The 15,161-nt window shown below is 37.2% G+C and overlaps 4 protein-coding genes and 1 pseudogene across 7 annotated transcripts; 3 read left to right on the top strand and 2 right to left on the bottom strand.

Annotated features, from left to right (window-relative positions):
- The first annotated feature begins 268 nt into the window (after positions 1–268).
- Positions 269–1,008, top strand: LOC108862747 (uncharacterized). The gene has a single exon (XM_056986508.1). It carries the CDS (start codon positions 401–403, stop codon positions 890–892), a length of 492 nt encoding a protein of 163 aa, XP_056842488.1. The 5' UTR covers positions 269–400; the 3' UTR covers positions 893–1,008.
- Positions 1,009–1,498: 490 nt separating this feature from the next.
- LOC130495200 (GCN5-related N-acetyltransferase 4, chloroplastic-like) lies at positions 1,499–2,418 on the bottom strand (annotated as a pseudogene).
- Positions 2,419–5,428: 3,010 nt separating this feature from the next.
- LOC108856953 (thioredoxin-like protein CITRX, chloroplastic) lies at positions 5,429–7,018 on the bottom strand. Its single transcript, XM_018630861.2, has 4 exons — positions 6,665–7,018; positions 6,451–6,573; positions 5,805–5,885; positions 5,429–5,720 (listed from the first exon to the last, which is right to left on the bottom strand). The coding sequence occupies exons 1-4, from the start codon at positions 6,896–6,898 to the stop codon at positions 5,604–5,606; spliced, it is 555 nt and encodes a 184-aa protein (XP_018486363.1). The 5' UTR covers positions 6,899–7,018; the 3' UTR covers positions 5,429–5,603.
- Positions 7,019–7,088: 70 nt separating this feature from the next.
- On the top strand, positions 7,089–7,748 carry LOC108859331 (60S ribosomal protein L29-1). Its single transcript, XM_057010982.1, has 3 exons — positions 7,089–7,219; positions 7,320–7,425; positions 7,525–7,748. Exons 2-3 carry the CDS (start codon positions 7,324–7,326, stop codon positions 7,606–7,608), a joined length of 186 nt encoding a protein of 61 aa, XP_056866962.1. The 5' UTR covers positions 7,089–7,219; positions 7,320–7,323; the 3' UTR covers positions 7,609–7,748.
- Positions 7,749–8,694: 946 nt separating this feature from the next.
- Positions 8,695–15,100, top strand: LOC108863338 (uncharacterized). Of its 4 annotated transcripts, none has more exons than XM_018637732.2 (24): positions 8,698–8,974; positions 9,247–9,327; positions 9,437–9,536; positions 9,645–9,729; positions 9,823–9,872; positions 9,953–10,032; positions 10,140–10,199; positions 10,519–10,618; positions 10,708–10,785; positions 11,081–11,148; positions 11,366–11,434; positions 11,516–11,593; positions 11,682–11,777; positions 12,018–12,088; positions 12,195–12,272; positions 12,393–12,486; positions 12,600–12,701; positions 13,039–13,232; positions 13,319–13,433; positions 13,702–13,833; positions 13,918–14,025; positions 14,107–14,216; positions 14,296–14,421; positions 14,511–15,100. In XM_018637732.2, the coding sequence occupies exons 1-24, from the start codon at positions 8,930–8,932 to the stop codon at positions 14,989–14,991; spliced, it is 2,601 nt and encodes an 866-aa protein (XP_018493234.2). In that variant the 5' UTR covers positions 8,698–8,929; the 3' UTR covers positions 14,992–15,100. The 4 variants fall into 4 exon arrangements, 2 of the variants coding, with proteins under 2 accessions (XP_018493234.2, XP_018493233.2); XM_018637731.2 differs by having other exon boundaries at positions 13,036–13,232; XR_001951105.2 differs by lacking the exons at positions 13,319–13,433; positions 13,702–13,833; positions 13,918–14,025; ... (1 more) ...; positions 14,296–14,421; positions 14,511–15,100 and having other exon boundaries at positions 8,695–8,974; positions 12,398–12,486; positions 13,036–13,174.
- The last annotated feature ends 61 nt before the right edge of the window (positions 15,101–15,161 follow it).

Genomic DNA, 15,161 nt, shown 5'->3' with positions numbered 1-15,161 from the left:
ACTATACACCATGCTGATTTTATGTGGCCTTGGCCTAGTGCTCTTCTATTGTAACTTACAAACTCCAATCCATTACTGTGGTTGTAAAAATAGCCTGTCTAGTAAAAAGAATATATACCGTCCAAGACTCTAATATACGAATATAGTCACACACACCTACAAACTATACATGTTATGAGAACATGTCATATAGAAAATACACATAACTTTTGAATATATTAAAAAAATAAATAAGATATGAATTTCCTTAATAAAGAGAGGTACACTTCTCTTCTGAGCCTCTGAATGTGCTTTGTTCTCTTTCTCTCTCTCCATCCCTTCATTTTATCTTCTCTCCTCCTTATCAACTTGATCTTTTTCCTAATCTTTCGCTCATTTGTCGACAGCAAAACTTCTGACAATGGAAGCAACCAGATTCTCTAACGTGTCAGCTCTTCTCATACTGCTGCTACTGTCACTGTCTCCCCGTGCGACGTCAAAAGACCAAACTGTTTCTTGCACAATGTGTACCTCTTGCGACAATCCATGTAACCCTGTCCCGTCTTCCTCTCCGCCCCCTACACCTCCGAGCTCCAGCGGTGGCGGTGGATCTTATTATTATTCTCCTCCTCCTCCTAATCATCCGAGCTCCGGCGGCGACGGCTCTTATTATTATCCTCCTCCTTCGAGTTCCGGTGGTGGTAAATACCCTCCTCCGTATGGAGACGGTGGACAGAGTTACTATTATCCGCCTGCTTCTTACGGTAACTACCCGACGCCGCCTCCGCCGAATCCCATCGTTCCTTATTTTCCGTTTTACTTTCACGTACCTCCTCCGGGAGATTCTGGATCCGATCGTTTAATGAGTTCATTTCTCTTTGTTCTGTTCTCATTCTTGATTTGTTTTGGGTGAATGATGAGAGGATCATGTTTTACTACTGCTTTTACCTTTTTAACTATGCTACTACTTTTTTACTTTCTGTTGACAATTTGTAATTAACATCATAATTACTCGTTGTTAAGAATCTAGACATGAGCAAAAAGTAATTATGAAACTTTTTCTTGATAAAGAATAAGAGTTGTTGTTGTTGTGTGGCTTAAACTTAAAGTGAGTTTGAGTTACTCTGTAAATAAGGAAGTACATGCATGTCAACTATAGTTTCGCTTTACCCTATTTTGTCGGTCCGATTAATCATGACGCAATACATTTTATATTAACTGTTCGATAGAATTAGAATATTGTTTATTTTTTTTTATTGAATAGTTAAGGATTCTAATCATAATTGTATCTTCAATTGTGTTATTCATCATGGAGTTCTTAGTATTTTTTTTTTTTTTGAATTGGATTTTAGAACTTTGGAATTTTTATGTGTATATATGTGTATATCCATGCATAATTTTCCTAGAACTTTGGAAGTTTTATATGAACACCAAAAAGATAATAAAGTCAACAACACAATTTAGTTTCTTGAAAGAGAGTGTTCCATTCAAAATGTTGTTCTACACTTCATAAACTTGATGATGGCAACATAACATCAACTGATAGCTTTGAGCAGCAAAGTTACAACTTGTCAAGTAACGTTCAAGTAAATAATATACAAGTACCATCTTTGCATTCATAAAACATTTTATTCTTGATGACATCACCAGTACAGAAAATAATCAGAGCTTGTGGAGGATGAGATGGGCTCTGAATTGAGGACGAGTGATCATGACCATCTGAGGCGCATGAACATAAGGAGAGAGCTCAAAGGAGAACTTTTGTAGAATCAATGACACTGCCATCTTTGCCTCCAGCATAGAGAAGTTCTGACCAATGCAGATCCTCAGCCCCCACCCAAAGGGTAAGTAACAGACCACTTTGAGGTAAAGCCTCTGCTTTCCATACGAGTCTCTTTGCTATCCCCTTGCGCCTGAAACTCTCTCGTACCGCCACGTTTGATATGTAAGCAATCCCCGTCCTAAAACCACAAAAAAAAAAACAAATAGTCCTTAGTCTTCAAGAACAGAGAGGCATATGAGAAGAGAAAGCAAACAAACCTTCTCTGACAGAGAGGTCCTTTCCTTGGAAGATAATCAGTGACGGTATCAACAGTTAATATCCCAGCTACATAGCACCTTTGTTAAGACTAATCTTTGCATCAAAAGCACCAATCTTGAAACCTTGGCTACCGATGCAGATGGGTTCATCTGCCGAGCTACCTATCATAGCGACTAAACAGACCCTCTGGCACCCTGGTGGAACAGAGAACCCCATTATCAGCAGTGAGTCTCTGCCACTTCCCAGCAGTCCTCTAACCTCGCTTCCCTTACAACGATCTCAGGTGAAGCCGCTGGGAAAAGATCAGCAATTTGACTTGCCTTGTATACTCCTAGATACAAAAACACACACACACACAAAGAGAAACAACTTTGATGAACCAAAACATGTCTTGTCTCTCATCAAAACTCAAGCCTTTAGTCCTAATAAAAAAAAACAATACAAACATATCTATAAAGAGAACAACTTTATCATCCACTGATGAATCAAAACATCAGTAACATCACCCAGTCCTCTAATTGAATGGTTAAAATTTTAAGTATTTTTTTTTGACTAAAACACATAAAGGTAACAACTTTATCATCCCCCTGATGAATCAAAGCAATGAAGCAGTTAACATCACAAAGTTGTCTCTACTTTCAATGGTTTAAGAACTGAATCTTAAATCTTAGAGTTCTCTACAACTGATTCTCAAAGCCTAACGGTGAATAATAGCCAAGGCTCATCATTACCATATGCTATCACTAGGATTGGGATTTCAGACAGGAACTTACTCTGTCTTGTTTTTTGAGCTGAGTGAACGTATCGGCGAGACCGAGGGTGGGAGAAGAGGTGGAGAGGGTGGCGATGGGAATTAATCTCTTGAAAGAGAGGGAGGAGTCGGGAGAAGAGTGGCGGATTCCGATTTGGGGCTTTGGGGAGTTGAGGAAGCAGACGCCGGAGGAGTCGGGAGAAGAGTCGGGATCACCTTTGTTTCACCATACAATTTTTTTTTTTTCATCGCCAGCCAGAATGATTTTTTTTTTAACACAACCTTCCGCCTCACCAATCAGACGCTGCCAACACATTAAGGACTTAGTCCTTAATATCTTTAATTAAGGATTGATTCTTAAGTTACACGAATATTATATATTTTTTTAATCAGTTTGCCTAAGAATTAGAGCTAAGAAATGCCTTACCATCCCGCGTTGCGGATGCCCTCACAACGCTGATAAAACTGAATTTATTAAATAAAAACGATAGACGAAACATTAAAACCACTAACATAAGTTCATAACCAACACCAATTGAGCCAATCACATCCCTCTGAAAGACACGAGTTACTCACTGACCATGTGATCGTATCTTCCTCCTTTTCATCTTTTACTTTTTTTTAAGATTGCCTTTTTAAGATATAACTTTTTTTTTGGACAATAAGATATCACTTTAGTTATACGTCTCCAAAAGAAAATGCGAAAATAGCTGCTTAGCACGTGCGAGTAATGGGTTTGCTATGGACCCACCAAGCCCGGTTCAACATGAAGCCGGTATAACCTGGTACTCAGATTTAACTAGCTGGTATGCTTGTTCTTTGCTGCATTGGTATGGATGGTGAGAATTTCAGATGACTAATGTTGGATTTATTCTGTTTTTAATCATCAAGACTGTACTAATTTCATTATTCATGAATGAATTTACGAGAGAGTAACCGTGATCAAATCAATTAACCAAACCGGTCGATTGCATTTTCTGAACTAGGCCCATCAAAAGGGGGAAAAGTGTCTATTCCAACCCGAACAATTTCGATCGTGCCAAATACGACCCGAACAAATGGTCAGTGCTAAATACGATCTGAACTTAATTAAAATTAAAAAAAAACTACCCAAACTTTTTAAAACGTGCCTAAATCTATATTGACTCTAACAGAAGTTAGTCAACTGTTAACAAGATAAAACAATGTCGTTTTGATATACAAGAAAAAATGCCTATTTCGATCCAAACAATTTCGGTGGTGCCAAATACGACCCGAACACATGGTCGGTGCCAAACACGACATGGACTCAATTATAATAAAAAAAGAATTACCTGAATTTTTTAAAATGTGTCTAAATATACATTGACTCTAATAGAAATTAGTCAATTGTTAATAAAATAAAACGATGTCGTTTTGATATATATATATATATCTAACAGAAATTAGTCAATTGTTAATAAAATAAAACAACATAGTTTTGATATATTTTAATATATATTTTAATATATGTTTATTACAGGACTCAAGTCCGTGTCGTGATACCCTTTTAAAATGGTACATTAACGACTAGACTAAAATAACTTTTTGAAATATTTTTAGACATTTGAAATTGTATAAACTAATATTTTTTTTTCATCTTATCCAATTCAAAACTTTGGTGATTGCTTATATATATTTTAGTTATTGTGTAATATGTCTAATATTTTGAACAAGATATCTTAGTGAAAGAAAGGTAAAAGGCCTCTTAACATTTTTGAACAAAATTTCAAAATATATAATATTAACTTTGAAAAAAATCCACTTAAGTTTAAAAAATAAAAATAATCTATATAAGAAATTTTTACAAATAACTTCAAAATTTTAGGTGTATCTAAGATTGTGTAATTATAAATATTTTATTATTTATATTTAGTAAGATATAAGTTTATTAAAGATATGATAAGTAAAAACATGTTATGTATTTATATAAACCAGAAAAAATTATCACCAAAGTTTTAAAATTGAATACGATGAAGACAAAATAGTAGTTTATATAAATTTCAAATTTGTAACAATATTTCAAAAAATTATTTTTGTCTAATTGTTAATGTACCTCTTTAAAAAGGTACCACATTATTGTTTAAGTCCTGGAATGAACATATATTAATAATATATATCAAAACAATGTCGTTTTATTTTGTTAACAGTTGACTAATTTATGTTAGAGTCAACGTAGATTTATGTATATTTTAAAAAGTTCAGGTAATTTTTTTAATTATAATTGAGTTCATGTCATGTGTTCGGATCGTATTTGGCACCACCAAAATTGTTTGGGTCGAAATATGCACTTTTCACCGTGTATCAAAACGATGTCGTTTTATTTTGTTAACGGTTGACTAACTTCTGTTAGAGTCAATGTAGATTTAGACACATTTTAAGAAGTTCGGGTAGATTTTTTGAATTTTAATTAAGTTCAGATCGTATTTGGCACTGATCATTTATTCGGGTTGTATTTGGCACGATCGAAATTGTTCGGGTCGGAATAAACACTTTTCCCCATCAAAAGGCCTTTAAGTGGGGCTTGACTTTTTAGTAGTGCTACTTTAAAGCTTTTCCTCTGTCCTTTAATGCCTTTCACTGCCTTCTTGGGCTCTCAAAAAACTTGTTGATAAAATTTAAAAGTTCAGAGATAACAATTAACAAGGCAGCACCAAAACCAACTCTGCATATAAGATTCTTACTTAGGTTACATTTATCTCGTTTTACATTTTTATTCTTCATCCATGAAAACTAGATGACATTCTTCAATCCTACGTACCGCGATTCTATTCAATCCTAAAGATATAAAGTGTTTCATCAGTACAATTGACTTCACATGTCGTTGTCAATGATGTCACGCATCATCTGTATTGGAATCAGCCCTTCTGTCCTGATTGCATCTTTGCTTGGGTCAGGACTGATGAAGAACAATGTAGGTAATCCCCGAACCTGCATTCGTATCAAAATTTGCTTACCTGTAAATGATAACTACCTTGATATGCTGAGAGCAGACTGATGAAAAAAAGAGTTTACCTGCATGTCGCGTGCAAACTCGTACTCATCATCTGTATCAACTTTCACAATCATCGCATTGCTCTCATACTCCACTGCAAGCTGTTTCCCAAAGATCCAAAATTATCCAACACGAGTTGTCACACGAGATTTGAATACACAGAGACAATCAAGAAGAATATGCTGAGTTTCTCCAATCCCAACAGTTCTAATAATTTATTTTGAAAATACAAACATGCCAACTTGATGGCAAAGATGTATTCATTCACCCAATAAAAAATGAAGTGAAAGCACTAATTGATTGGAACGGGCCTTTTTTCTATTCAACTCACCAAAGAACCAAACACCATAGAAGAGACTTGAAGAGTCTCTAAACTGTTAAGCAAATGCTCAAACCAAAGACATTAGACAAAAAAAAAAACAGAATCCTCAAGACCCAATGCATTGTCAGAGTTCCCCTATAAAGATTGAGCTGCCAAGAAGGCTACAAATACAAAAACCTTACAACACATTCCAAGATTCAAGTAAACATAACGAACAACCGGTTCCAAAAAGCCAACGTTTGTAAATGCATAACCCTACTAGAGACTAGAATACGAAGCAGATGAAATGTAGAATATGTTAAAAAGAAAAGGTGAGAAGTGTGTGAGCGAACAAAGGGTGGTACCATTTCGAGTTCTTGTGCCATCAAGATACAAGGTCCACACCACGTGGCATAGAAATCAACAATCAGCGGCACCTTCCTCTCTCCTTTCACCAGCTCTTGAAGTTCTTGAGCTGACAATTTCCTCTGCCAAAAAGATGCCACGAGCAAGTGAGGCCACTCTCAACTATAAGATTCAAATTGAAACAGTAAGGAGAAACAAAGAGCCCAGTAGTACCACAAGATAATCTTCTCTAACAAACTTTCCACGAGGCGGAGGGCAGAGAAGCTTCCGCGGATGCGTCGTCAGCGGCGAGAGGGGTAAGTTCCCCGCGGTGGAGGATGAGAACGGAGATGTTAAAGGTCGAATTTCCCTCCGGAGAAGGAGAGACGAAGGAGCGTGGAGTGTGGATAGAATCGGCGATGAAGAGACGTTAAGGCGAGGAAGAGTTCTGGATTGAACGAGAGCCATTTTTCAAAGGTTTTCTTTTGAACTCTCGATGGGTTTTAGTTCAGATGATAAGGCAATAACCAAAAAAAAAAGTGTTTTTTTTTTTTAAATTCCGACACACTGTACTTTTAGTTCTCAGAATGTCTGAACTTGAGGGTTCATTTTATGGGCTTTATATGTATCAAATTGGGCCTCATTTGTTTTGGGCCCATGCGATCTATTAAGCGAACTTTAGTCATTTTAAACCTCACTATAAATTCAACAATGTATTAGGGTTTTACTGCAGTGGCCGTATAAGCAACCCTAGCCGATCAGATCTCTCCTCTATCTTTCCTTACACAGGTTAGCTTCTTCTTTCCCGTCAATATCCTTGTCTTGTTTCTTTCGCTTGTTTTAGAGTTCGTTGTTTGATTGAATCTCCATATATTCTGTCGTGATCAAGAGAGATGGCCAAGTCGAAGAATCACACCGCGCATAACCAGTCGGCCAAGGCCCACAAGAACGGAATCAAGAAGCCAAGGAGGCACCGTCACACCCCCACCAGAGGGGTAAAGTTTCTTTATACAAGTTTTAAAACCTAACTAATGCAGATTTCAGTTTTGGTTTGAGTGTTTTTGATTTTGATTTTTGATGAAATGTTGTTACAGATGGACCCAAAGTTCTTGAGGAACCAGAGGTACGCAAGGAAGCACAACGTCAAGAGCGGCGAGAATGCCACCACTGAAGACTAAGTTTTGTATTCTCTCTGAGACTCTTTTAGTAGACAAGTGAACCTTTTTACCTTTATCTGTTCGTTTGATTATGTTTCCGCAAATGGTTTGTGCACTCTTTCAGTCCAGGCTTTAATTTAATATCAGATATTTTAAAACTCGATCTCTCTTGCAAGTTCCATTTCTTGATATGATCTAGCTCGTTCAACGGTTCATGTCTTAATAATATAAAATCATAATCTGAAAACCGTTCTGCGTATATCCAGGGTTTATCGTACCTGTTCATGTATCTCTTTTTGTTTTGTCTAAGCTTCAGTTGGTATTAAAGTGGCTATAGTTGATTGATCATCAATTGAACGTATTTGTTTTCAGTCTTGTGGACGAAATCATGTGTGTTATTACAGTATCAACACATGAAGGTATTGTGGAATCGAACAAATGATATCAAATTTTAATTTGCTGATTTAGTGAAATGACATGCAAGAATTTGTGAGAAATCATCTGTACTAATGAAAACTACGACCATGGCGAGTATAGATTAGTAAAGTAGTTAGGTTCTTTCTGGTTTTTATCTCATCAGTTGTTGTCTTCGTTGTTACGTTTAAGATCGCACACTGTATCGAAGGTGAAAGTGAAGTTAACTCTCTCAAAAGAAAACTAAATAAAAAACGAAGCCTAGGCCCAATGGGCTTTAAATAATTCGTACTAGAGCAGCTTACCCGTGTCGCGGTTTCGATCAACCCGTCTCTCATATTTTATTGCGCTTGGATAAATCTACCAACAACCTAAAGCCACGTGGGTATTTTAGTTGACTATCTAGTCACAACACTCTCAGACAATCACTAATCTCACACACGTGAACTGCCAAAATCCGACCTGGCGTCTTTTAATTGGATGTAGCGCGTTCTTGTTTCATCCTCGTACGTCACAGGCTGTCACTATTAACGAGAGCGAGCTGAATCGCGAGAAGAGAGCGCGTGTGGATATATGATATAGCTTTTCAGTGAATCTCGATGGTTTCTGAGGGTATTAATGGAATATCGTCCATTACGTATCAGAATTATAATATTTTCCACTGCTTAATAATTATTTTTCTTTTTCTTTTTCGCCTTTCTTCTCTCCTCTGTCGCGTTTGGAAGGTTGGGGAAAGCTTTCGCAGAAGAAAAATTAAAAAAAAAAGCTAGAGAGAGGAGAGAGAGAGAATATCGTATGGTGGTTAGGGTTTCCTGTTCGATTTCGTTCCCTTAGAGAGCTGTGAATCTCCCGCCTCTATAGCCGGAGTCTAACTCTTCCCCCTTGCTAACGAAACCCTAACTTTGCTTTCTCGGCTCGATAATCACTGATGGGCGCCCCGGAGAAGTCACAGTCTAATTCCAATTCGTTGCAGGTGTGTGTCTCTCTCAGCTCAGCTCTCGCTTTGGTTACTTGTTATTAGGTCACTTGGGGGATTGTTCGATTAGTAAAGCTTCTTGTAGAGAACTTCAATTTTGTTTCCTTATTTGTTTGTGTTATGATGCTACCTAGCAAATCACTGTGCAATTCAATTGGTTACTTAGTTTTAGAGAGCTCCAAAAAGATGTGATTTTGTTTGATTAATTTTGTTGAATTGAGAGAAAGTAATGTTTTTTTTTGGTATCAATTGTTTTTTTTTTTATTCAGAGAGTGAAGGTGTATCATTTGAATGAAGATGGTAAATGGGATGATAGAGGAACTGGGCATGTAAGCATCGACTATGTGGAGGTCTGTTTGTCATTCTTAATTGACTTCTTGATGTCCTCCTATTGTGTTTATTCTGAAAATAAACTTTTAGAACTTGTTGCTAAAAAATTGAAATGCTTATATGATGCAGCGTTCTGAAGAACTCAGTCTATGTGTGATCGATGAAGAAGATAACGAGACGTTACTTGTGCATCCTATCAACACTGAGGATATTTACAGGAAGCAAGAAGGTAACCCTTTGTCCCGTCGTCCTCGTGTCTTTATTAGATATGCTATCTGTGGGGTTTCTGCTTGTTTTTTTTTTGGTGTGGATAAAGTTGTATTTTGTTAATGTACAGACACAATAATTTCATGGAGAGATCCGGAGCGCTCAACAGAATTGGCTTTGAGCTTCCAAGAAACTGCAGGGTGCTCTTATGTATGGTTAGTGATGTCTCCCATTATCCCTTTCTTTTTATCCTTCATCTCTACATCTCCCAGTACTCTTGACTGGAATTATTAAATTGATATATTCAGGGATCAAATCTGCACTATGCAACGCAATTTGCATTTCGGCTCCCTGAACAGTAAGAGTTTCCGGCTGGAGTATTTATATTAGTTTTTTAAATATTGACTTCTGATTATGTAATCATCTGTGATTGAGCAGGTGAAACATTTCACAGCCTGAATAGTGAGTTGAAGGAGCTTCCTGCTGTAGAGCTCACTACACTTCCTCTAATACTGAAGGTTTTAAGATTCTAGTGCCCTATGCTTTATTGATTTCTCATATGTGGTGATTTATGGGTTTTCCGTTTTCCAAATATTTTGTTTTATCTTTCCAATCTTCCCTGCAGATTGTTACAGAGAGTGGCATGACAGATCAGATCCGTCTTACTGAAATTATATTGAAGGATGTAAGTTATCAAGTGTTCTTGTCCTTACCAGAATGCCAGTTCAGTTTAATGTGATATTTGAGCTTGCACTCTCTGGGAAATCTTATTCCACGTTTAAGTTTTCCTTTAACTCTGTCAAGGGTATACTATTATGTTTACTTAAAAGCCTTAGCAATAACATGTCCTTGGATATAGATTGAGACTTTTGCTGTTTTATTTTCATCTTTAAGGTACTCAAAGGTTGTGATTTGAGTGTCAGCTCATAAATTTGTAATAGTGTATCATGTCTTGAGGTGTAAATTCTGGAACCTCATAACACTAAATTTTTCCCTTGGTGCAGCATGATTTCTTCCGGAATCTGATGGGTGTGTTTAAAATATGTGAGGAATTGGAAAATGTTGATGGTCTTCACATGATATTCAATATCGTCAAGGGAATCAGTTAGTATTCGCATACATATCATTATCCATCCACATTTCAGAAAATTTCCCTTCGTGTCCAGCATTTCTTATATTTTTTTTGTATGCAGTTCTGCTCAACAGTTCTCAGATCCTGGAGAAAATATTTGGAGATGAGCTGATCATGGAAATTATCGGATGCCTTGAATGTAAGTTTGAACCTAAATGATCTCTTAGTGCTTTGGAGGTGGTGGATATATTTAGCACTGGCCTTGTTGGAACTTACACTGGTTATGAATCTTCTTGCGGTTTCAGGTCTTAGTTATATATGGACATCAATAGCTTTATGTTTTTTGATTATTAGGTGGATTATCAAATAGAATTGTTCTCGAGGGTTTTCGTATGCGACTATAGATATTATAGCCCTCTTGTTACTTTCTTTGTTTCTTGTCAGTTGCCTCATATTTAGCAATATCTGACTCTGCATGTTGACTCTCCTGATAGATGACCCTGGTGTTCCTCACTCGCAGCATCACCGGAATTTTCTGAAGGAGCATGTCGTTTTTAAGGAGGTAACGCAATGTTTCCCGTGTTATTGATTTCATGTTGTTCAGGACTAGTTAACGTATGCTTGGCTTAGGGGGAATAGTTGGTACGCTTTCCGTTTACAAGAACAGTCTTTCCGTTTACAAGAACATAATATGCCTACTTGAAATAATATAGAACGCTTTTTTTTTTTTTGTAAGAACTCACTATGGATACTTTGGAATTTGCTCTTTATTTTTCCAGGCAATACCAATTAAAGATCCCTTAGTCCTGTCAAAGATACACCAAACCTACAGAATTGGTTACTTGAAGGTTGGATCCCATACTTTTGTTATTTCGAACTCTTATCCCTTCTATGGTATTAGGCTTCTCACTTGCTGTCACGTTTTACAGGATGTTGTTTTGGGTAGAGTACTAGATGATGCTGTTGTTGCAAACTTGAATTCAGTAATCCACGCGAACAATGCCATTGTAAGTTGTCCATGGAAATGCTATCACATATGTGGCATTGAAAGAATGCATCCCATATTTTTGTGTAACTGAAGTGTATCTTCTCCAGGTTGTTTCGTTGCTGAAGGATGATATCACTTTTATTCAAGAATTATTTACAAGGTTGAAGTCACCATCTACATCTATGGAATCGAAGAAAAATTTGGTATATTCTGCCTTCAAGAGACGTTTCTTTGTTTCATTTTAAGCCTTGATTGTTTTGTATTCGTGAATTATATTTACAAAATTTATTTCAGTTAACATTTAATTGGGATCCTCTTCTCTAGCCCCAGTGGTGAGATGATCTACGTGCGACAGTAGATGGATTCAATGAATCTACGTTAGAATAATATTGTTTTTCAGTTGAATTAGTCAGACTGATGTGCTTTCATTCTCTATAAAATAGGTATATTTCTTGCACGAATTTTGTAGTTTAAGCAAGAGCCTCCAAGTGGTGCAGCAGCTGCGGCTTTTTAGGTATGTACTCAGCATAAACTAAAGGCCCTTTCTTGGGTCAATGCTTCTTTGAGAATCGTCTTTAGTGCTACGTTTCTCAATTGCTGTGTTTGTCTTGATATTTCAGGGACCTTATCAATGAAGGGATTTTTCATGTCATAGAGGAAGTCTTGCAGATTCCAGACAAAAAACTCGTATTAACTGGGTATACAGTTAATTAAACCTGACTCATTGTGGTTACTTTGTTTCCACTTTCTAGTACCTGTAAGAAATTTCAGGTTATTTTCAAGCTGTATACTCAAGATAACTATTGTTGTGGAGGCAGGGCAGATATCCTGATGCTTTTCTTGGCTCAAGACCCCAACCTTTTACGTTCTTATGTTGTTCGTACAGAAGGAACACCCCTGCTCGGTCTCCTGGTAATTTTCTGTATGCCTTTTGATTGTTTATTCAGTTGTAAGGTCTTTTTTTGGCTTTCTTTTCTGTTTTGCTTAGACTTGAGTTATAATTGTCTCTCTTGTTCGTGTAACAGCTGAAGGGAATGACGGAAGACTTTGGTGATAAGATGCATTGCCAATTTCTAGAAATTATCCGAACATTACTGGATGCAAATGCATTGTCTGGTGGAGTTCAGGTGCATCCTTGTTTCCTATTAAGACCTCAATTTCTGATAATTAAAAAGTGGCGCTATTCTCCCCCTATATTGCGTACTGCTTTTGAATCAGTTTATAATCAAGCTTGCTAAGAAAAAAAGTTCCGAGTCCTTCAATATTTTGCATGTCCATGAATCAGCAGTAGACACTTAAAATTTTGTTTTTACCATTTGACGCTGTATTCAGTGTTCTTCAAGCCATCTGCTAGGATTTTTAAGCCCTGAATTTTTTTTTAACCTTATCCATGTTTCTCTTCTAATCTGGTAGACAGACATCGTATGGTTTCTGTTATTTATTTAATTTATTCCATTTTAGCAGAGAGCGAATATCATGGATATTTTCTACGAGAAGCATCTACCTGAGTTAGTAGATGTTATTACTGCCTCATGTCCTGACAAGTCAGCCAACACATCTGAAGGTGCAGCCGGAAGGATTAGCAGAAAGCCTGAAGTCCTCCTGAACATATGCGAACTGTTGTGCTTTTGCATCATGCAAGATTTATCTAGAACGAGGTATTCATATTTGATGATTATTCACCTTTTTCTGTTTTATTCTCATGCGGGAATCCATTTGTTGAGAAATTTCTTCTTGTGTACAGATGCAGTTTTCTCCAAAACAACGTGACTGAAAAGGTCTTGCATCTCACACGGAGAAAGGAAAGATACCTAGTGGTTGCTGCTATTCGATTTGTCCGTACTCTCCTATATGTGCATGTAAGTAGATTTGTTTGAACCTGAGACGATATATATTGGTCATCTGATATCGTTCCTGAATACTCCCTGTTACTAAAGAACTGACTCATTTAGTGTAGGTAATCACGTTTTTTTTGCTAAATAGTTGAATGATCTTATCTCAGTTCCTGTAACCAATTAAATAGATTGTGGTTACTGACGTTTTCTTCTCCGTCTGATGCTACCTTTGGTTTTCCATCATGATTACAAAAAAGCTCATGTAATTGTTGAAATATTATTTCTATTTCAGGATGATTATGTCCAGAGTTACGTTGTTAAGAACAACGTTCTGAAACCGATTATGGATGTCTTCATTGCCAATGGGAACCGGTACAATCTGCTGAACTCTGCAGTCTTGGATCTACTTGAGCACATACGCAAGGTTCTTTTCTCTTGTTACTCTCTCTTTTGTGTACCTTGTTACAAATGTAGTCGTATTTAATAATCATTTTTTTTTCATCTGTAGGGAAATGCGACTCTGTTGCTCAAATACATAGTTGACACGTTCTGGGACCAGTTGGCCTCCTTTCAGTGCTTGACCTCCATCCAGGCTTTCAAGCTCAAGTATGAACAGGTATTGCTTCTGGATCTTGTTATATTTTTTTGTACTTTAGAGAAATTTGTACGTGTAGTTGTTTAAAGGAGATGTCTTCAGTGCTTAGAACGTGCCGAACCTAAAAGCACAGCCGATGCGGTTGATCCGAGAAGAAGAGTTGAGGAGCGTGCATTGGATAAAGAGGAGGAAGATTATTTCAATGAAGAGAGGTTTATCTGTTGGTGTTAATGCAATGATTTTTTTAATTGCTTTTGCTTTAACGTTTCTGACACATTTTATTACTGACAGCGATGAAGAAGATTCTGCATCTGCTTCTAATTCACAAAAGGAAAAACCTGATTCTAATACACAGAAAGATCAACCAAAGCCTCATCTTCCAAATGGAGTGGATGCAAGCCCTTCTTCTTCTTCCAGGTATAGTAGTTCCACAGAGAAAGTTCATAAATGCATATTCAGTACCTTTGTCTAATGGGGTTTACTTGCTGGTTCTATCAACTATATAGCACGAGATCTGGAGGCTTGGTTGACTATGAGGACGATGAAGATGACGAGGACTATAAGCCTCCTCCTCCTCCTCGGAAGCAGCCAGAGGAGGACGAAGACGAGCTCCTTAGGCTGAAACGAAAATCCCTTTTGGTGGAAAGAGAACAAGAGCCATCCAAAAAACCAAGGCTGGGTAAAAGAGAGAATGTGTTTACTGTGCTGTGCTCGACGCTGAGCCATGCAGTGCTAACGGGTAAGAAAAGTCAAGGCACGGCTGGATCTGCAGCTAAGGAACCTGAGGAACCTGAGGAATCGAGAAGTAGTGAGAATGATAGAAGCAGTTCAGATGATGAGAGCCACAAGGAGGATGATGGAGTCTGCTGTTGTGAACAGGGAACATCATCGGAGAATGGAAAGCTAAATGCGGAAGAATCCGTGGTAGTAGCTCAAAAATCATCACCACCTGAAATGGCTGTAAATGGCGGTGCAGCCACACTATAAATTTTTGAGTTTTTAGTATTTTTATTTGAAATGGAAAATGTAGTAGGCCTACAAAATGTAAGCTCAACAAGCTAACATTCCTTTTGGTATTTTATGTTTTTATTTGAAATGGAATGTGATATTAGATTAGGCTTATAAATTGAGACCCACGAAGCTAAAAAGAGGAGATA

This window comes from Raphanus sativus, chromosome 5 (genome assembly GCF_000801105.2).
Source record: "Raphanus sativus cultivar WK10039 chromosome 5, ASM80110v3, whole genome shotgun sequence".
NCBI lineage: Eukaryota > Viridiplantae > Streptophyta > Magnoliopsida > Brassicales > Brassicaceae > Raphanus > Raphanus sativus.
Note: the sequence above shows the minus strand (reverse complement) of the source record. Positions and strands in the feature narration are given on the sequence as shown.

Coding starts and splice junctions, on each gene's coding strand:
- LOC108863338 (XM_018637731.2), top strand. CDS start 8,930: ATGGGCGCCCCGGAGAAGTCACAGTCTAATTCCAATTCGTTGCAG. Junction 9,873..9,952: donor GCATTTCGGCTCCCTGAACA/GTAAGAGTTTCC, acceptor GTGATTGAGCAG/GTGAAACATTTCACAGCCTG. Junction 11,149..11,365: donor AGCATGTCGTTTTTAAGGAG/GTAACGCAATGT, acceptor TTATTTTTCCAG/GCAATACCAATTAAAGATCC.
- LOC108859331 (XM_057010982.1), top strand. CDS start 7,324: ATGGCCAAGTCGAAGAATCACACCGCGCATAACCAGTCGGCCAAGGCC. Junction 7,426..7,524: donor GTCACACCCCCACCAGAGGG/GTAAAGTTTCTT, acceptor ATGTTGTTACAG/ATGGACCCAAAGTTCTTGAG.
- LOC108862747 (XM_056986508.1), top strand. CDS start 401: ATGGAAGCAACCAGATTCTCTAACGTGTCAGCTCTTCTCATACTGCTG.
- LOC108856953 (XM_018630861.2), bottom strand. CDS start 6,898: ATGGCTCTCGTTCAATCCAGAACTCTTCCTCGCCTTAACGTCTCTTCA. Junction 6,574..6,664: donor TTAGAGAAGATTATCTTGTG/GTACTACTGGGC, acceptor TCTTTTTGGCAG/AGGAAATTGTCAGCTCAAGA. Junction 5,886..6,450: donor TGGCACAAGAACTCGAAATG/GTACCACCCTTT, acceptor TTTGGGAAACAG/CTTGCAGTGGAGTATGAGAG.